General features: G+C 33.0%; 1 protein-coding gene across 1 annotated transcript in view; it reads left to right on the forward strand.

Moving 5' to 3' along the window:
* Positions 1 to 23,106, forward strand: part of LOC129240892 (maternal protein pumilio-like) — a 148,223-nt gene that overhangs the window by 111,413 nt on the left and 13,704 nt on the right. The window contains exon 6 of the mRNA XM_054876963.1: positions 2,168 to 2,286. Coding sequence (XP_054732938.1) covers positions 2,168 to 2,286 — 119 coding nt within the window. The remainder of the gene's footprint in view (positions 1 to 2,167; positions 2,287 to 23,106) is intronic.

The following is a 23,106-nucleotide window of genomic DNA, read 5'->3' on the forward strand; positions in this document are numbered from 1 at the left end:
AAAAGCGTTGCTCAATTGTATGGCCCACTAGTTTTCATTACTTAAGAACTGCACTCGCACATACTTTCACATTGGAAATGAGTGTCTCGCCTTCTTTCGAGAAAAGTGTCATTACAGCTCGTTTGGCAGGAGTAACGCTGGCGATAATGTTGGCTGTGCTTCTGGCACAAAATATCCCAAGGTCAAAGTACAAATCTCCATCAACTCATTCATTTATGCTGTGTGTATGCTAGAAAAAAATTATATAAATAGAAGCCTTCTCACAAACAAAGGCAAATTTGAGTAAAGGCGTTAAGACCTGTAGAAATGCCTGAGCCAAAAATGCTTAGAATCTTTGCCATAACAGATTAAACCTATTCGGTTACGGCGGCCACCAATAAATTTACAGACTAACTTATCACAAATAAATTTGAAAAACGAAAACTTTAAAGAAAAGACTGCGCAAATAGGGACCATTTTGAATGCAGCATCAAATAACTAAAAAAAATCCGGCAAAAAGCGCGCGTTGAATGTTAAAGTTAAAACCCAAATTGGCGTAAGACTAGAACTGGTAAAACTGGCTGCTGTTGTTCGTATAGCTCAACTATCAAGCTTCGTCGGTCGTCATCGTCTATCTCAGCTCAGCGGTAGGCCTAAGAAATATGCTGTTTGGTTTGGGTGAGTCCAAAGTTAGAGGGCTGTTAAGTTATTGAATTTAACGGCGTATTTGAATAAATGGTTAATGTTGTGCGGAACATGCCGGACATTGTTGAGTATGTTACGGCCAATTTTGGGTAGGTAGTAGTTTAACCTGCTACAATATCTGGAACGTAATTGTCTCACGAGGCAGCTGAAGCTTTGCTTCTGTTATGCTTGGTGGTTGGACTACCAAGATGGCATTCTGGGGTCGGGAGTTTAAAAAGGTGGTAAGAGACTCCCGGTGAATGCCGTTTTATGTCTGTCTGTAATTTGTCCGATCCAGTAGTTGTAGCCGTTTTTGGCACTGGATCTTGTCAGTAAAATCGAAGAGATGTGGGATGTGGCTCAGCCACTAATAAGTGCCTGTAGAGGAGATATCAGTGGTAGCAGCTCGGAAGGAATCGTTTGCTGAGCACAGTAAGGTAGCTCTATAACTGGCAGCATGGAAGCCTGGTTGTGGAGATGTTGCAGGTGAGGCACCAGGAGACATCCCGTGGCTGTTCTGATGACAGTATTTTGGTAGGTCTGAAGATAGATTTGTCTACTGCGAATCACTAGTGCCAGGCGACCAGACGGACGCAGCGTAATTCAAAACCGACTGGCCAGTTGCTGTAAAGGTTGTCAGCAATATTTCTCTGTTTTTGCCCCCAAGTGCTACCAGCTAACGACTTGAGGAAATTGTTGCGTAATTGGGCCTTAGTGACAATTGCGTTTATGTGCGCTGAGATGGAGAGCAAACTGTGGAAGGTGACCTCAAAAATTTTGGGTTTTTTTATTGGTGTATCGGGCTCGGTATTGATATATCATCGATTTTCACCTTTAATTGCAGTTTGACCTGGTTCGTCCAGGTGCTAAAGAAGGTCGCTGTGGATTTAGGGAGAAAGCTGAAGATTTCTCGCAGTGAAGTGAAGAGAGACAATCGTTCACTTTGGAACCCAAGTCATCTGTGTATCGGCTTTACGTCTTTTGGATAGCTTGTGCATTCAAAAATTTGTTTTTTTGTAGCAATCTTACAAGAAGAAGTCGGGCATTGCCAAATTAGGGTAGTCGTTGATAATTAAAATACGACATTCTGACAGACTACTGCAAAAACGATGATGCTTCAAAACGTGAAGATTGAGTGCATTAACAGTTTCGAACAGTTGAATGATGTCTATGAGGGCAACACCCTTGAAATCATAAAAGCAAAAAAGCATTAGGGTAGTTCGTAATTAAATTAAAATGAGCTGGCAGATTGGCATTTTCAAATTACCTACCTGTGCTGCCATAAATGTACTCACATGCATTTGCCATAATAATTTGCAAATGCCAGGATGTCAGTTCTTTTGTGCTTAATAATGAATCGCTCTATACCGTTTACTTTTGATTTATATAACTGAAATTCTTGGATTTTGACAAATCTGACGACTTTCTCTACTTGTTTTATTCTTTGCACTTTCATTTCATACCTTGCATATTTTATTTACTTTTTTTTCTTGCTTCATTTCAGTCACACGACGAAAAGGAAAAGGCCAATTCTCCGTTTGACACAAACGGCCTAAAGAAAGACGACCAAGTAACAAATACTAATGGCGTTGTCAATGGCATTGATGACGAAAAAGGATTTAAGTGAGTACTGCAAAATATTTATAGTCAAATTATGTTAAGGGGGGACCCTCATTTAGACTAGACGGTCGAAAAATGCATCATTTTTGGGAATTTTTTTCTCAGGTAAAATAACTTCAAACGTTTTGTAAAGTACTTTAATAAATGTCTTGACTGTCTACAAAAATTTTCGGAGAAGAAAAAAAACATTTTAAGTATGGAAATATACACCTCGTCCATGGCACCTCATTCTATCTGTGTACATTCTAGCGCTCTGAATTTTTTTCTGAAATAAAAAAACCAAATTTTTTTTAAAACTTTAGGATAATACCTTCGAAGTGACATTTTGATTTAAAAAAAAAATGTCGAAATTGATATTTTTTACCCAGTTTTATGTTAAAAGTGATTTTTCATGCATAAAAATTGACTTTAAAATTACAAAAAAATATGAAAATCTTTTTTTAAAAAAAAACACTTAATGTCACATTGAAAACAATTTAATTATCTTTAAAATGAGCTATTGTAAAGCCTGATTGGTTCAATACAGCGTTCTCAATTGTGTACACAAAATCGAAAAATGATGTTTCGAGAAAAACGCGTTTAAAGTTTTGGATACAGGCGATCAGGCCACCCGTCGCGTCCTGTTAAAAATTTTGTCACTCCTTCAAAAATACAGATATCGACTTGAAATTTTGAAAGTATATTCTTAAATAGTTGTAGAAGAGATTAAAATTATTTCCAAAAAATCGATTTTTTTGACCCGATAAATGAGGGCCCCCCCTTAAAGGTGGGGTGGGTGAGGAATTACAATAGCAACACTTATGGACGAAATAATAGAATCGCAATATTTTGACCAGTTTTTGTGACTGTTCTATTGATTTTTATTAATTCACATAATGGTTTTTATTAAAGCATAGCTCATTCTACAACAAATCTCGTATAAATCACAGTTTATTATTACGAGATTTATAAGAATTCGATACATTTTCAAAAAAATTTCAATCTTAACTTAACTCAAAATTAACTAATAAGAATTTTAAGAAACATTTTGCGTATGCAGTTTTATAGCCCATTAAGTTTTAGTATAATGAAGTTTGAAGTGGCTCAGAATTTTCGTTAATTTTTTATAACCATTTTCCCTCTGGGTTTGCGCTTTTGCTCCTTATGAAATACCCTTGACTTTGTATGGAAGAAAAAGGAAAAGGAAAAATTCTCAAAAATCAACGAAAGTTCTTAGCAAATTCAGAGTAGCACTTTATTATACTAAAATTGAATAAACTATAAAACCGCATGATCTAAATTTTAAATTAAATAAAAGTTCTTATTAAAAAGTTTGAAATGTTGAAGAAAATATATCGAATTTTTATAAATCTGGTACTTTTTCGCGAAATTCTAAAAACCGTGGGATTGTGGCAAAATGTTTGTGGGATTTTTCTAACTTTTGTTTAAATTGTGAATTTTAACTGTATATGGTTTTTGTTATACAATGAATGATATACTTTCATATACTTTTCTAGAAAAAAAAAATCGAAAAAAAGCAAAAATAAAAGGTAAAATCGTCAAAACTAGTCCAAATATTGAGATGCTTTTGTTTTGTCGCGGACTGTACAGTTCTATAAAGTTATTCGCATAAAAAAATTACGGCTGTGAATTATTGGTTGCTTAAGCTCAAAATATTAACTTAAAAATCTTGTTTACGAAATGCTTCTTTAAGTTGATGACAGTGTAACCTCTCCTAACAGACACTTCCTTTATTAAGTGGACATTTTTTCTATACCAAATCTTATATATCGGCTGAAGTTACTCTCCTTTGAGTGGATATCTCCCTTGGACAGACAAAAGCTAACTGGCAGTGAGTATCCGCCCAAGAGAGGTTTCACTGTATATCTCTAAGTAGAAGTAGTTTTACTTTCTTAATCAGAGATCTATCGTATATAGATCTTTCTATGGGTAATGTGATAGGATTTAATTTTTTGAAGAGAAAACAAGCAATTTTGGAAATTGAATGTTTTTTTTTAGAATGAAAACTCCGGAATCAATCACCTTGAGTTCAGTTGCTATGACGATTCAATGAAACACATAAGTTTTTTTCATAAGTCTTGAAAAGGTGCAAATCTTCAGAAATTCATGGCGTTTTTCTCACTGAATTACTAGTGGGCTGTGGCTTTCTAAGTGCCTTTCTCACAAATATCTATAAAGCTTGCTTTGCCACATATTGAGAGGATGTCCTATGGCAAGAGCGGTTTCCATTTCCAAAGAAGACAAGGCCTCACATGTGACATGAGGCCTATAAGTCTCACCTCCCTTTTAACAATAGTTAAGTCTCACCTACCTTTCATACAAGTTTCCATAATTTTTCCATTAGTTAGGGTCATAGTTATTAACGTGGATGGTAAACTCATTAAAATATTTTTATGTTTTTCTTTTTATGTGATTACCATTTCTTACCACTTTGGTTTACATTTCTTAAATATAGCAGGGATTCAATCAATTGATCGTCGATCAGCGAGTCCCGTAACCATATACCTTTAAGCTGCTTGGGCGCTCGTTTTGGATTCTGCCACCAGTGGTGCTGCTTTGTACAAAGTGGTCCAAAATGAATCATCTATTTCGCGTTTGACTAACTTTTTTGCTAAATGAAAATAAAAAAAGTTATTTCAAGTCATGGAAATTCTTTTATTTATTTTAACTTTTATGCACTCCATTGCTTGTCTGTTCTTGTCAAATGTCAAATGTGATTGTCGTGAAATTATAAATCTTCCGATTGAGTGATTAATTTTGCGTCAATTTGTATTTCCTGATTATTTTTCTTGACCAAGAGAGTTTGGGATCGTATTCTACTGGAACCCTGCCTTTTTTTACCGCAGCCGCATGTAATTTGTAACTATTTTGTTGTGAATTAAAATTTTTTATCATTCACTTTCTCGCAGTTTAGCGAGAGTAATTAAATCTTAAATAAAATTTGGATCGAATTTTCATCGGTTGATGCTCAAAGATATAAAAAAACCTTTTTTCTCATATTCACAGAGAGCAAACTTAACTTGGACGTGCATATCTCAAAGTATTTTATTCACTCATAAATACCCTCTTCCTCCCATGAGCTCTCCCAGTTCGTAATGCAAACGAAAGTCACCAAGGTCTTAGTTATGCAGATTTTTCTTCAGTTATGCGACAACAATAACAACGACAACAACAACAATAACGGTAGTAGTCATATAAACAATAAAGAGTAGTTTTTGTGGTTACTTTTTCATGTCTCTGTGGTTTAGTCTGCGTGCGAGTCACCTTAAGTGGATCAGGAAGCAATGCAATATATGCGATTGAATGTACGTACATATGTTTTCAAATTGTACGTGCATACATGAGTGCGCATGCAAATACTCCGTGAAATGTTGTAGGAATAGGAAGTCAGGGCTGGATGACGTCTGAGATATGAGAAGCCTATAACAACAGCAATGCCAGTTTCCCTTCAATTTATATGTATGGTATTTTGTTGCGGTTGTCGGCTGCTGTCTGTTGCCTGCTGACTGATATTGCTGTTGTTGTTGTTGTTGTTGTTCAAGTTAGTGATTTTTGTTGTATTTACGATTGTTGCTGCATGTCTCTTTGCTGTGTTGCATATTAATTTGACAGCTGCCACTGTTGTGTGCTACATATATACATATATACATATGTAGGCCCGTTACCATGCCATGCATTATAATGTGTTGCACCAGTAAAAAGGGGAGAAAAATAAAAAAAATAAAATCATTTTAACAAAGTTCAAACAAAAATGAAAATTTGAGGAAAAAAATCGTCGAAACATCTACAATAAATAATATATAGGGTGATCAATTAAGAGGAGTTTTTTTCATTTGCGTTTTTTTACAGATCGCGCGCGAGTTGTGGCAAACTGTCATCGTGGATTTGTTGAACAGCGTTTGGCATTTCATCATGGAAAGACTCACACCGCAACAACGTCTACAAATTGTTAAACTGTATTATGAAAATCAGCGTTCTGTGCCATACAGCTCGTGAAACAATGACTTTATTGAGAAGTCATTTCGGAGAGCAGCTGATTTCACGTTTAGGACCTGTGAGTTGGCCACCAAGATCTTGTGATATCACACCTTTGGACTTTTTTCTTTGGGGATTCGTGAAGTCCAAGGTCTATGCTGATAAACCAGCTACGATTGAAGCTGTGGAAGCCAACATTACGACATACCAGTCGAAATGCTCGAACGAGTGATTGAAAATTGGACCTTCAGAATGGACCACCTTAAGCGTAGTTGCGGCCAACATTTGAATGAAGTCATATTCAAAAAGTAAATGTCAAAGAATGTCCTTTCAAGTGATAAATAAAGGTTTTGAACATAATTTACATTTTTGTTTTTTTTTTTAACTATTGAAAAAAGCACCTCATGATTGATCACCCTATATTTATTTTGAGAGTACTCGTATGTACCTAACGCTTTACAATTTTATATGAAAATCTCTTTTTAGTGCTTTTTAAATAATATTTTTTCCCCCGATTTCGATTACTAAGTGCATGCGGTTTTGCGATAAGGCCTTCTTTGCAGCGTTCAGACATGCACCAAAATTGCGAAATTTAGAATAAGAAATAAAATAAGAAAGTTAAACAATTAAGGCTTTAATTGAGCTGAATTCACCCTTCAATATTTACTTATTACTCATAAATTTTGACAGATTCCGCATTCAACAATGTGAAAGTTGTCTCATTAAAAAGAGAAAAATATGTTTGATGGGAAGACGTAATTTTTTAAAAAATGCAAATTAATGTTGAAAAAAAAATGTCAAAAATTCTCTTAAAATTTCACAAAAAATAGGTAAAAAAGACAAGGCTGGGCCGGAATGTGGTTAATACAGAGATTTTCCTCAATTTGCGGTCATAGTGAGTGAGGCTCCTTCACAGCCAACGGTAAAATGGGCACATCTAAGCAGAGATACATATGAATTCTCTAAGTTTTATTTTAAAGCTAAATTTCTTAAATTTGTTCTATAGGGTTTTTCAGTAAGAGCGCTTCAACTTTTGAACTTTTTTGAATAAAACACAAACGGTTTGACTTTTATAACTAATTTTTTTTTTATTATCGAGTTTGAACATATACATTTAAGTATGAAATTCGATTTCTTTTGCATGACCACCGCGTGCACGTTTTACGAAGTCCAATCGTTGAACCTAATTTTCGACCACTCTTTTGCATAAATCGGCCGAAATTCCAGCAATTTCGCGTTCAATATTGGCTCTGAGCTCACAAATCGTCGCCGGCTTGTTACTGTAGACCAATGACTTCACAAAACCCCAAAACGGGACGGCTTGTTAAATGGACCGTAAAATGGCCGTAATGCTCTTAAAGTAGCAGCAACAGAACGATTATTTTCATAAAAAATTTGCACGATTTGCAATCGTTGCTCAAGTGTGTAGCGTTCCATGATAAAATGTATACTAATGAAGGGGTTGGTGTCGAAATTCTGTATGTACAAAATTCTAAAAACAAAATTCTGCTTTTTAAAATTCTGCTTTTCTAAAATTCTGCTTTCTAAAATTCTGCTTTCAAAATTCTGTATTATAAAATTCTGTATTAAAATATAATGTTAACAATGTTAAAAAGGGAATGTAATTATTTAATTTATTATTATTTTTTATTATTATTCGAGATATTAAATAAAAAATAATAATAATAATAATTTTTTCTTCAGTTTCGATAGAATCCACAGTATTTTTGCGTAGAACTTCTTTTCGCGTGGGTGGCCTTCGGCCGCGCTTCAAAAAAATAACCCTCATCGGTCCAACTCCGGCTACGCAATCCACCGTATTTTTAAGTAGAACTCTTCTAAAAAAAACGAACAGCTGCGAAGAATTATTAAGAAAAGAAATGAATTAAGTCACACTACATATTTAAAAAGAATTCCAAAAAATATTGTAATTGGCTAAACTAAAATATTGTTATCGCTTAAACATATACATATGTATATTTATGGAATAAATGTTTATTTTGTTACTTCTTGTATGGCGAAAATCACAAAACTCGAATAAAGCAGAATTTTTCGCATTAAACATTAAACAGAATTTTGAAAAAGTAGAATTTTTGGAAAGCAGAATTTTAAAAAGCAGAATTTTAGAAAATCAGAATTTTTTTGCAATTTACAGAATTTTGTCAACCAGAATTTTGTAATACAGAATAATGACACGCTCCCCTAATGAAGTTTATAAATGACAAGCGAAAATTAAAAAATATTGCGTCGTTCGCCCTCACTATCGGAAAAAAGTTGAAGCGCACCTATTAAAAAACCCTATATGTTCACAAACAAAATCCCAATAGTTTCAACTATGAAATGGATTAAGCCTAATGGAATGTGTGGGGACACCAAAATCGTTATCTGAATTAAAAACTCAATTACCTCAATTCAGGTGCATAACTGAACGTAGTATTAACCCTCCGTTGGGTACCTTATTTCCGATTTTAGACGTGAATTTAACATATTTCTATTAGAGCTAAGAACTGAGCTTCCAGGTAGCTTCCTAAAATTTAAGGGGGAAGTCTACTGTGACAAGGGAAAAACAGGCTTATTTTCCGGACTTTATTTCTAACAAAATATTGCTCGTACATAAAATCTATTTAAACTCTTATCTTTATTATATATTTAAGGTTTGAAAAAAAAATTTTAAGTCAAAATATTCAAAATGGCCGCTGTGGCACTTCTGCAAGCGCAGGTCCGCTTTTCTTAGGTGCCTAAACGGTGTACATGAAATATTACGTTTCGGTGATCTAAAACAAAAAAAAAAAATATTGTTATCATATACATAGTATTGACTCTCGTCTGACGTAGGATTATGTCGATAAAAAATTTTGGCGTTGAAAAAAAAATTCTTGACATTTTTTTCTTTTTTTTTGCCTAAAATTGATGTTACTATTGTTTATAACAATTTAACAAATAACGATATCAAAAAAATCCTATGTCAGACGAGAGACACTATTACAGAGAATATATAATTAAATTTTTAAGCTGATTCATTTATCAGAACTCGAGATATCGTGTACACCGTATACAAAAACTTAGTTTCGAGAAAAATGCGTTTAAAGTTTCAGGTGCCGCAGGTACGCGCTTTGGAGCGCTTCGGGAAAAGGTCGAAATTTCAACGAAGAAAAATTTAGGCAGCTGTAACACATATTGTACCTTATTTAAGAGGATTCAAAGTATTTTTTAAGCTAATAAAAAAAAAATCGATTTTTTGAAAAATTCACAGTAGACTTCCCCCTTAAGCAAGGAGCCCCTAACAGGACGAAAAAAGTCCTGATCTGGATTTAAAAAAAGGTGTCCAACGGAGGAGGGTTAAGATGAAATAAATTCTGGTAATGCAAGATTACAAAATTTTTCAAAATCTTTCAAAAATTTCAATTTCAATTTATTTTTTGAAGAAAATTTACAAAAAATATTAAATTTACAAAAATATTTCTCGCATAATTCCTTCTGTTTAATTTATTATTTTGCCTTCAAATGCGCAAGTTTTCATTGCTTTTCCTGGCGAGAATCTTTTGGAAATAAGAAATGTTTGCTAAAAAATTAAACCCACTTTGTCTCACCACTTTGCATGATAGTTCTTAAGAATTATTTATTTATTACAATTTATTATGGTTTAGGTCATGAAAGGTGTTTCATGTCACTATTACCATTAACATTCAACATTAACAGCGTCATCCGCAATCATTTTCGAAGAAGTGCGGTCTGATGGCTTTGCCAGCTAAAAATCACACCCAACAGTGACTCGTTGTGAATGCATGATTTTTTGTTGTTGTGGTATTTATTTTAATTTATCTGAGTAAAACATGCAACAAGGATTAGTTTCACAATGATGGACACCTAGAATGGATTACATATTTAAATCCTAGATTACAAAAATTAACAATGAAATCAAAATTAAAATTACAGTAGTAATAAAACAGCAGTATCAGTAAAAAAGATGAAGTTGTAGGTGGTATTAAAGAAAAGATAACAAAATAGTAGCAGTAGTAGAGGGGAGGGATTGATTACAGTTAAAGAATGAGAAATTATTTAAGTACATTCAGCAATATTCAGCAATTCATTTCTGAAGCGCAAGTTCTCTTTTATACTTTTCATTTTTAGCAGTAAATTATTCCAAAGACGGACAGAACAAAGTATTGACGTTCAGTCACAAAAAAAAACTGTATATCATCGGGGCTAAATTTAGCGAACGACAAGATTTTGAAAACATAAGTCGATCTTTGAGATATCCGGGTTGCTGAGTATTAAGGGGGCAACCAGTTTAGACTTATCAAAAAATCCACTTTTTTTATTACATAAATAATAATAAATAACTACTCAAGAATATCTGGTAAAAAATTTAAAGCGAAATTCGCATTATTCCCGATTCTATGAGCATTTAAGTGACTGCCCGTCGGTTCCGCGCCGTAGAGCGCGTTACAACGATGTTTTTCTCGAAACTACTTTTTTCAACTGGTGGGCACTCTAGCTCAAAAAGTTATCGACCAATTTTGTTCAAAGTATTCTTTAGTCAATCCTAACGCCACTATTTCCGACGGAAATGGTTTGAAAAAATTTTAAAGCGTACTTAAAAATATGAGTAAAATACCCTCCAAGTTTAAAAAATGTCTGATTATTCCTTCCTTTTTCAAAAAAATTCACGAAGAACTCCAAAATTTCGGCCTCCTAAATCGCTTTCCCTCCTTAATGATCTTCTGAAGTAACACAAGATCTTCATTATGTGGTCTTATGTGGATCTTCGTCACCCCAAATACGGCAGTTTTACTTGTTAACGTATCCGTTTAAGCGAAAATGTGCCGCATCGGTCAGTGCGCAGAACGACCATTTTTATAAAACGGTTGGACGGTGCCTCAGTTGGTCAAAGGTTGTGTAAAACAAAACAAACAAATAAAAAATAAAGCATCAAAAATTAAAAAAAAAAAAATTAAAACAAAACAAAAACAAAAAGAAAGCATCAAAACGTAAAAATTAAAAAAGAAAACAAAAAAATTAAAAAAAAGAAACATAAAAATAAAAAAAGATTCAATAAACTTGGAAAAAAAAGATTAAAAAAAAATTGGGGAAAAAGATTAAAAAAAAAATCAAAAAAGCTAAAAAAATAAAAAATATAAAAAAAAAATTTAAAAAATATAAAAAAAATTAAAAAATATAAAAAAAATTATAAAATATAAAAAAAATTAAAAAATATAAAAAAATTAAAAAATATAAAAAAAATTAAAAAATATAAAAAATTGAAAAATATAAAAAAATTAAAAAAAAAAAATTTTAAAAAATTTAAAAATATAAAAAATTGAAAAATATAAATAAATTTAAAAAAAATTATAAAATATAAAAAAATTTTTAAAATTTAAAAAAATTAAAAAAAAAAAAAAAATTTTAATTTAAAAACATTTAAAAAAATAAAAAAATTATTAAACAAAATAAAGAAAAAAAATTATAAAAAAAATAAAAAAAAATTATAAAACAAAATAAAAACATAAAAAATTATGAAATAAACGAGTGGAAACTACTTGCGGTATGACCAGACAAATCTGGCCATCCTATAATCTGAAACAGACAAAATCCCTTATGTCTTTCGAAACACGAACTAAGGCATATAATATCTCTTATCACCGGCCACTCCCTTTTGGGCACTCACGCACGTCGGCTCGGGGTTCCTCAAAACGACCTGTGCAGATACTGCGAGGACGAAGATGAGGAAGTATCGAGCAGGCATTTGCGACTCGCTCTTCTAGGCTCTCCAAAAATTGACAATCTTTCAGTACTCTCGAACCTGAAAATCGAATCTCTCATCGAATTCTCGAAACGAATTTATATCTTTGACCAAAATCAATAATAAAAATCTCGGTTAGGTGGGGAAGTCATACAATATAATGAGCTCTAGGGCAAGACAACGGACCCAACTTGCGGTCTATGTGGCACTCCGATGCGTTGTCACCCTTAAACCAACCAACCAACCAACCATAAAACAAAATTGTAAAAAAAAATTATTAAAAAAATTATTAAAAAAAATATAAAAAAAAATATTAAAAAAAATATAAAAAAAAATATAAAAAAACTATAAAAAACAAAAATAAAAAAAAATTTTAAAAATAAAATGTAAAAAAAGTTAAAAAATAAAAAAAAATGTAAAAAAAAAAATTATAAAAAAAATATAAAAAAAGTATAAAAAAACAAAAATAAAAAAAAATTTTAAAAATTAAATATAAAAAAGTTAAAAAATTAAAAAAAAAAATGTAAAAAAAATTGAAAAAAAATATATTATTATATTTATATTAAAAAAAAAAAAATGAAAGACTTTAGAAACTAACAAACAAAAGCAAAAAAAGAATAGAACTAAACAAATTAAAAAAATATAATATATAAAAAAAGGACATATTTCTTAAATCACTCTATATTAAAATTTTTCCGATATAACAAATTATTAATATTATTTATAATACAGATGCAATAGGTACTATTTTCATTAGGGAAAACAGCTGATTGTCGGTGGCACATGCATATTTTTTATAGCAGCTTCGACCTCGTTATTTAAGCGCTACACCTCGTATTCAAGATCTAATCTTTTTGCAAAGAGAAAATATGACAAAAGTCATTCAGAGATGGGATTCTATCTATAAAACGACGTTTATATTTTATTTATTTAATATTTTAGCAAGTCTTTCAAAATTTACAAATACAAAATTGATCATCCAATTCGAATATATTTTTTTCAAAATAATAAAAAAAAAAATTTATCAATAAAATTCTTTATGCTGCTTGTTTCTTTGTGTACTCACAAGTGTCAAATATGATTGACGCCGTTTGCAAAAATTATAAATCTTCTGATGGGGTGATTAAAATTTGTGCCACCTTGCATAATAGCCTGCAGCCCTACTTCGGCTCCAAAATGATATATTTTTTTAGAGGAAAACTTTTATCGGCGCTCTGAAATGGCTTATTGAGTGGCGAACGCGATTAGAAATAACTTTTTCTGAATCAAAGTACACATCTTCTTAGAATGAAACGGTATACGCGAATTCATAAGATTTTTCAAATTGAATTTTCTGCGGAATACTTGCGACATATTAACCCTCTACTTCCATCACATGTGAGCCATTTTGGTGTCTAGTAATATGGTACCCCACAGGGTTTGTGATAAAATTTCTGCACAAATCGCTATGCAGGAAATGTATTTAAGCAAACCAACTATTAAATATGCCATTAGCATAAATATGTATGAATTTACTTTTGCATTTATTAAAAAAGGCCAATAACATACGCTCGCTAGCTCTGTTTTGTTGCAGCTGCTTGCGTCCAGGTCCAGGCACTCAACTGGCAGACTCAACGGATAGGCTGTCAGCCTCGTCTGTCATATTGAGTGCGACTGACTGGGACTGCTTCACCAGCATTTTTCTCAACTCACCATTGCCCGCATTATCGAGTCGTTTCTTTTTTTTACAGTTATTTGCTATTTTTCCTTCTTGTTGCAGTGTCTACAAATCGGCGGTCTTATTTTCCTGTTTCATGTGTTTTTTTCTTGCACTGCCTGCTTTGCACGTTGGCTTGGCGAGTTGCTGTTTGGTCTGGCAGATCTGCCGGCGCATTGCAATGGCATTGACATTAGAACAACCAACTGGTTTCTTCAAGGTTCTTGGGCGCTGCATCTCACTGCCAGGCAGTCACTTTTTGCAACAACATCTATGCAAGGCGGCAGACACTTGCCTCCCGACTAATATATGCAGCTGAGTCAAAACAACTGGCTGTCTGTCCGTGTGTCTGCCTGCCTGCTGTTGCCAGCATTGCAGTCAACCCACCACTTGTTTCAGCCGCCCAGTCATTGAGTCAGTCAGACAAGCAGTTAAGCAACGAACCAGTTTTTTAGCAGCAACTCCAGCTCCAACTCCAACATCAGCTATTACGTCCATTTACCCACTGCTGCTGTTACAACAGCGACTACAGACGCTCTATAAAAAAATAAAAATAAAAAAAATAATGATAATTGCAACGTTGCAACAACTAGTCAAAGCAAAGTCGCATTGGACTAGCAGTTAAGTAAAGCAGAGGCGTGTAGAGTTGCCTCTGTTGTTTTGTTAGTATCCGTTCCGTCAGTACGTTCGTCTGACCGTCCGTCTGCCTGTTGCTGTCATCGTTGGTGCTGGTTTTGTGAACATTTTTATTGTTTGTTATTGCTGTTATTGTTGTTGCTAGTGTGCTGCTTTTGCCATACATAATAGACTATTTTTTCAACTGCACTCTGATATTTTCCCAGCCGTTTTTCAGCTTCGCCCCATAACTTGTTGCTGTAATGCTATACATAGGTAATAATTTAATTTGTTGCTGTTTTTTTTTTCTATTTTATTACATTTTCTTTGTTGTGTGTGTTTGCGCTTGTAATTATGTATTCTTTTTCTCTGCCGGCAAACATGTCTGAACTTGGCCTGACATCGCATGGCCGCTTTGCCGTGTTTTGGCAATAAACTTGCCTTGGTAATGAGCTCAAAATGACCAAAATCGCGAATGGTATGGAGAAACGTTCCGCACTTTGCGCAGCATTTAAATAAATTTGCATAGTATGTCTGCATGTGTGCCTGTGTGCATGTGTGTGTGTGCGAGGAAACATGTTTGCCACTACTCGCATACTTGCGATTACCTAATGAAACGTATCCATACGAGTATGTGTATGTGTGTACGAATTAGTGTGTGCCGGAGGTTTCATGTACGAGGAGATTTTGGTTTAATAACACTATAAAGATTGCTAAAAGATTTTTTTTATCGGACGCAACACTTTTCCAACCTTCAATCCGACAATGCCAACTGCTTTCCTCATCAGCACAGGTTTCTGTTGCTAGGTTGATTTGATTTTTGTGACATTTCTTGCGCCTTCAGTGATATTTTTGTATTTTAGAATAGTTGACGGTACAAATGTTAGTTCATGTACAGGGTTGGCCATATTAAACTGACCCATGTGATTATTAAAAAAATATGGAAAAAGAAACATTTTTTTGTGTTTCATTGTGAAAAACATTTAATTTAGTTCAAGGAGATTCGTTTACATCACTTTTTGAATATGATATCGCGCAAGTGGTCGCCCTTAGCTCGTATAGCGTAATGTGCCCGTTTTTCGGCGTTTTCCATAGTTTTGGCCAGCGTCTCGGCCGATATGGCGGCTATTTCCCGTCGGATATTGGCCTTAAGTGCGCCTAGTGTCTTTGGCTTGTTGACGTAAACCTTAGATTTCAAATTACAGTAAAAAGTTATAGGGTTACTCAATGGTTCAGTTTAATATGGCCAACCCTGTATATGCATTACCCTACGCTACGTTCGCCTACAGTGACTCAAACAATTGTCCACAACCCTGAAATAAAAGTGATTAGGCCCATAAATTTACCAGTTATGGGACAAGTTTGGTGGCAAGTTAAACCAAAGAATCTTGGCAATTTAAGTTGGTCGTGTGATAAAATCACCTCAAGCAGTCGTAAATAAGACTCTGAAAAATACCAATACACAAATAAAATATGTAAAATTTTAGATTCTTTCAGGTTTCGCTATTCAAAATGCGGTTCTTAACAATAATATGTAAAAATGTTGTTCATTAAAATGCCTACCATGAGCGCGTCTACAAGTAAAATCACTGGAAAAGTCGATTAATGAATGCCTAATTGTTGAGAACGTCGAGATATCGATGTTGAAGCTTGTTCAACAATACTTTGCGCTGCAGTAGCGATATTCTCTACAACAACGTACAATTTTTGGCTGCCAGTGCTTTTTCTGTCCCCGACATTACCAGTTTCTTGAAATTTGTTCTCCAACCTTTGAACTGCCAACTCATTCGGACGTTTATTTCCATCAAAACAGTCACGGAATTTGCGATAAGTTGTTCTTAAAGATCGACCATTTTCATAATAAGTTTCAATAATTTTAACGCGTTTTTACGTCGTATAAAAATGTACATCTGTTTACTTCACAAATGTCAAAGATTATATAAGGTTGTCAAAAAAGTCTTGCGGTATTTCCGCAAGCTTGTCTTTGCAAGCGCGTAGTTCTAATTGTATTCGTCGCATCGGTTCACGCTAGAGCTTTTTGGAAAGCTCTTTTCACGTGCTAATACGTGTTTAATTAATTGTTGTTTGCTTTTAGTCGTTCGTGAGTTATAGCGTCGCAAACATGGAGCAAAATAAAGAGAAAATACGGCATATTTTACAGTACTACTACGATAAAGGCAAAAATGCATCTCATGCTGCCAATAAAATTTTGTGCAGTTTATGGACCCGATACAGTTTCCATTTCCACCGCGCAACGATGGTTTCAACGTTTTCGTTCTGGTGCAGAGGTGATCGAAGATGCGCCACGGTCCGGAAGGCCTGCCGTCGAAAATTGCGATAAAATTGCTGAATTGATCGAAAGAGACCGGCATAGTAGCAGCCGTAGCATCGGCCAAGAGCTGGGCATGAGTCATCAAACCGTTACAAACCATTTGAAGAAGCTTGGATTCAAAAAGAAGCTCGATGTATGGGTGGCACACGACTTGACGCAAAAAAACATTTTTGCCCATATGGATGCATGCGAATCGCTTCTGAATCGCAACAAAATCGACCCGTTTTTGGAGCGGATGGTGACTGGCGATGAAAAGTGGGTCACTTACGACAACGTAAAGTGCAAACGGTCGTGGTTGAAAAGCGGTGAAGCTGCCCAGACGGTGGCCAAGCCTGGATTGACGGCCAGGAAGGTTCTTCTGTGTGTTTGGTGGGATTGGCAGGGAATCATCCACTATGAGCTGCTCCCCTATGGCCAAACGCTCAATTCGGACCTGTACTGCCAACAACTGGACCGCTTGAATGCAGCACTCATGCAGAAGAGGCCATTTTTGATCAACAGAGGCCGAATTGTCTTCCATCAGGACAACGCCAGGCCACACACATCTTTGGTGACGCGCCAGAAGATCCAGGAGCTCGGATGGGAGGTTCTCTTGCATCCAACGTATAGTCCGGATCTCGCACCAAGTGATTACCACCTATTTCTGTCCATGGCGAACGAGCTTGGTAGTCGGAAGTTGTCCTCAAGAGAGTCCTGTGAAAATTGGCTCTCCGAGTTTTTTGACAATAGGGAAGCGAGCTTCTATAAGAGGGGCATTATGAAGTTGGTATCTCGTTGGGAACTCGTCATCGAACAAAACGGCGCATATTTGACTTAAATCGCATTACTATAACCAATTTTATGAACAATTGAAAATTCAATAAAAATACCGCAAGACTTTTTTGACAACCTTATATAAAAAAAGAGGTACCGTCAGGAATTATTTACTACAGACGTCTAGGCATCACTTTTGAAAGACCCTTTATAATTTACGAGCCTGATGAAAATAAGTTGATTGACTAAATTTATTTAATTTTTTCATTTTCCGTTGTCCAGTTTATTTTTTATTCATTCAGGAGTTGATTTGCAGTAAATATTTTTTTTTTTAAATTGTGGTTTTCTTTTGTTTTTTGTGAAGTATGCTTTCGATATACCTACATAAGTGAGTATTAATATTTACCATACATGCCCATTAGGCTGATTAACCAAAAAGTTGTGACTTTCCAACCAAAATTATAAATTTTTTTTGTTTTTATAAATTTTGATTTTTTTAAATCAACTTTTTTTTATAAATTTATAGATATAATTTTTTTTAATTATGAATACATTTTTTTTTATAATATTTATATTTATGTATTATGTATTATTATGAATAAATTTTTTTTTCAAATAATTTTTTTTTTTTATAAATAATTTTTTTTTATAAATAATTTTTTTTATAAATAATTTTTTTTTATAAATAATTTTTTTCTAATAAATACGTTTTTTTTAATAAATAAGTTTTTTTAAATAAATTTATTTGTAAATAAATAAATATTTTTTATAAATAAATTTCTTTTTATAAATTTAGCTTTTTTTATGTTTACTTTTTTTATAAATTATGTTTTTTATATATTTCGTTTCGTTTTTATATATTTAGTTTTTTCTATAAATTTAAATTTTTTCAAATAAACTTGTTTTATAAAATTATAAAAATAATTTTTTTGTTTTTGAAAATTTAGTTTTGTTTAATAACTTTTGTGATAAATAAATATTTTTTGTTTTTAAAAATTTAGTTTTGCTTAATAAATTTGTTCAATAATTAAATGTTTTTATAAATAATTTTTTTTTATAAAGTTAGTTCTTTATAAATAAATAACTGTTTTTTTTTACAAAGTTATTCTTTTTTTATATAAGTTTTTTTTTTAAACAATGTCCTTTTTATGTGTTTTCATAACGTTTTTTTTTAATTTTTTCGTTTTTATAAATTTTTTTCTAAACTTAGTGTTTTTTCAGCTTTGTTTTTATAACTTTCGTTTGTTTTTAAATTGATTCGTTGTTTTCTATAAATTATAGTTTTATTTTTTAAATAATCTTTTTATAATTTGTTATTTATAAATTTTGTTTATAAATCAATTTTTTTATATTTATTTTTTTAATTTATGAATTTAGTTTTGTTTAATAAATTGTTTTATAAATAACGGTTTTTTATAAAATTTTTTTTTTTTATGAATTGAGAGTTTTTTATAAATTTAGATTTTATATATATTTTTTTTATAAACTATGTTCTGTTTATATGTACATATATTTAGTTTTGTTATTTTTTAGTTTTTTTATAAATTGATTCGTTTTTTATATAATAAATTTTGTTTTATAAATTTTTTTTTTATAAATTTTGTTTATAAACGTAGTGTGTTTTTATAAATCAATGTTTTTTATATTAATTTTTTTAATACTTTTTTTAATAATTTTTTTTTTGTATAATTTTTTTTTGTATAATTTGTTTTTTTATAATTGTATTTTTTTTTAATAAATTAATTTTTTTTTATAAATTGAATGTTTTTTTCAGATTTTTTTTATAAATTTAGTTTTTTGTTTTATACATTGATTTGTGTTTTAATTTTTGCTTTAGTGTTTTTTATAAGGTGCGCTCCAGTGGATTAGAAAGCTAGTTTTTGTTCAATCAGAAATGATGCTATTCCACAAGTGGACTCTGCAGCCCATTTTCTGTTTGCTGCCAGCCCGATAAAGTTTACCTTCCAGATGATAACGATTTGCCTGCATTGTGCGATTTATTGATATAGCCTGGATAAGTTTCATCAGCAGCTTATGCTTCCATTTTTTCAATCAATTTAAGAGAAATCAGAATTAATCAGTTAGAAGTTGAAGCCAATGGAATTTTTGTTATGTAGGATACAGAAATCACAGGCAAGCTAATGACCCTGTCTGAAACTTAATCTGCTTCCCCTTTGGTTCACTGGGAAGTTTCTCAAAGTGCTCTTACATGTGCATACATACGTATGTAGATGTGTGTATATGGTATGGTATGCAACTTTCTGCATAAGAATTACGGCTTGTCAACAACACTGAAACGCCAGACATTCTCGTTGCAAGTACATTTGAGGCTTTCCCATTAGAAAAATTAAATGCAGATGTAGAGAGAAGTGTATAGAGTGGAGAGTGTAGACAGAATTCTACGGTTTATATTGTGTGTATACGTGTAAGTGCATATAAGCACATACCTGGCGCTGCATTCTAAGCTACAGAATATATATAATTTACTATTTTTCTTGCTGTTAGACTTTAGGAACTTGGCGAGAAACTCAAGCAAACGGATGTTTTTGCTAGCTTATCGGAGAATCACTTTGCTTTGCCACAGCATTTCTTGTTGCATGCAACGCACCAACAAAATGCATGTAACACATGCATGCAGCCAACGAACGCACTCAGACTTTTATTTTTTTATGGTCGATTGCATTGCGTGCCTTGAATGTACTTGTAAGTGCAAAAGCGTTTGAAAAGTGTTGTGAGTTGGTTTGAATGGCTATTTCATTGCGTAATATATGGGCATTAGGGTGAATCACTTTCGATACAGAAAAAAATCAGTATGTTTTTTCATCAGAATTCTACAATTTAAAACTGACATTGGAAAGAAAATAAAGTCAAGTTACAAAAAACAAAAAAAAAAAAAAGAAAAAGTGGATAAAATAAAATATAATAAATTTGAATAAATATGACAGTACAGAGCAACATAAAATATCAAACAATCGCTAAGATAACCTCCAACTCAATTCTACATGCATATTAGGTGCCTCAACGAACAAAAAATAACAGGCTTTTATCGAAATTATAAAATTTATTATATTTTAAGAATACCGCCTTAATATTTCGAAAAAATATTAAGAGTTACGTGAACTGCTGTATTGTTTGGGAGTAAGGTTAGGTTAGGTTGGAATGGTTGCCCACGGAATGAGCACACTTGGACGAAGATAAACGGATTCGTCCTTTGTGATATCAATATGAAGGAGGTGAGGTGAAAGAGAAAACTTATGGGATGAAAGAAGAGGGCGGGGAGAGCTAGTGGTGGGATGGTTAGGAGGATGGGTTGTGGTTGGGAGTATTTCCAAAAATTTCATATTTTGATTCCGTTGATAAAATTTTTAAGCATTCTTATACTAATCTCTTAAGCATCAACTCTTCTTTCGTATGTGATTTGTTTTTTTTTTTTGGAAATATTTTTAAAAGTTCAAAAGTTTGAAAAAAAAAACTTTTTTTGGTGAGGCACCCTAATGTATCGGATGTTTTTTACGAGCTTGAAATATTAAAATGATAACACAAATTTGAAATATTGTTGCAATGATTATTTTTTATTATTAATTCTGCCATAAGTTCTGTTACAAGTAAAGTCTGTTATAAATATGAAATTATAATACTTTTTTTAACGAAGTTAGTTTTATTTAATCATGTAAATATTAAAAAATAAAAAAATTTTAATTTTCATTCGAAATGGCCACCATTTGCTTTCACACAAGCCTTCAAACGGTTAAGCCATTCAGCTATTGCAAATTTTGCCAAAGTTTTTGTGAGATCTTCGACAGGCCATATTCTCCAATTCTGACCACAAACTGTAGTCCAATGGATTCAGATCTGGACTTCTAGGCGGCCAATCTTCTGCGGCAATGAACCCAGGAATATTGTTTTTTAGCCACTGTTGGTTGGGTTTTGCCTTATGGGCTGGAGCGATCCTTGCTGGAAGATCCAACGCTCTCCATTAAAGTAAGTACTGCTTAACTGCTTCACCACGTCTTCTAAGACATCCTCCTGGTACCCTTTTGCCCCGGTCTTAACCTCTTTTTCGCAGAAATGAAGAGATGTAACGCCTTTACAAGGCACTCTCCACCAAATCATTACGAATGGTGGCGAGGCTAAACCCTTGGAACGTCCTTAGAAGTCTTAGTATAGATTTTCTCGTTTTGCTTATTATGTGTAGAAACTTCTTCAACAGTGAAAATTTTCTCATCTGTGAAAAGAATATTTTCATGGTCGTTGACCGCGTGCCACCGAAGCAGCTGCTTGCATCTGTCGAGTCTAGTTTTCTTCAAACGCCTTGTCAAGAGATGACCAATTGAGCGACGATAGGCTTCCGTTTTTCCGTGAAGATCATCTCTAATTAGTCTTGACGTGGATCTGGCCGATACATTCATTTCCTTGGACCTGATTTTCTGCTTTCTGGTGATTTCTGCGAATTCTTTCTCGGACGGTTTTTATGGTTGCACTGGTTCGAACCACGCGAGGACGACCACTTTTTTTTCTGTTTGTCACTTCAGACGTTTGGCAAAAACGATTAATCGTACGGTAAACAAACATTATCGAAATATTAAGTCTTCTCAGCAATTCGTAAATCTCTCTTACATTTTTATCACACTTATGGAATGCAATCACTGCAATGCGATTTCCCTTAGCTCCCCACTTCATTGTGAACAAGCGAAATTTGCTACGAAACTGAGTATAATTTATGAGTAGACCATGCTTACGAGCAAAAGCAAAAATAACGGAACTTTTTCTGCGAATTTGTTCGCGCCGTATGCATTATTAAATTTATTCCATAATTTATGGTAAGACTAAGTATTTTATTTAACTGCTTTTCTTTTATTTACTATAACAATGTTATATTTGATTTAATTTTTATATTTTTTTATCCATTTGTATAATTTTTGAATTGTAAAATAATAATTCATTGTTATTTTCCATTTATTAAATAAATAAATAAATTTCTTAGGCGTCGATGAACGAGCGAGAATGGAGAGTAAAATTTCATGCAACGTTTTGGGCATTTTCGTTCCGCGAGAGAGAAAAAAGATATAATGTAGAGGAAGAGGAGAGAAAGAGCTATACCTTATATATATCTCAGATACACTTTAGGCTATTCACGTCTCCCTCTTGTGCGGTTCTTCGTCTTTTCTCCCACTCCTACGCTAATGCTCTAGTCTAAGTCGTACGACGTTACTCGTATTGTAGGAGCAGGAGAGAACCACGTATACATTATATACAAGGCGTTAGAATATAACAGAGAGAGAAAGAGAGTGACGCGTAAACGTACAGCACTAACGCCATATTGCTATAGTAGAGTATGTGCGCACGGTTCTAACGACACGCTAATACATAGGAGCAAGAGAGAGCATTTATTTTTGTAAATTTTGTCTATTTGTATTCTCTGCAAATGTTGTGAATGTATTTAGATATACATATATTCTTTCTCTCTCTCTCTCTTATCCGCTCTCGGGTCTCTCCTTCTTCCTTTGTCTGCCTTGAAAGTTTCACTTCTGTTATGTGTACTGCGCTTTTTTTCTTTTTTTAATCTCATTGTTTGTTTTAGTTTCGTAATAGTATTTAGTATTTTTTTTTTACTTTTTTTTTACTTCATTTTAATGTTTTGTATTTCAATTGATCTAAATTAATTTTACTTAACTTGCTTAAATTTTGTTTTTGTGTTTTTTTCTTATT

This window comes from Anastrepha obliqua, chromosome 1, assembly GCF_027943255.1.
Source record: "Anastrepha obliqua isolate idAnaObli1 chromosome 1, idAnaObli1_1.0, whole genome shotgun sequence".
Lineage (NCBI taxonomy): Eukaryota > Metazoa > Arthropoda > Insecta > Diptera > Tephritidae > Anastrepha > Anastrepha obliqua.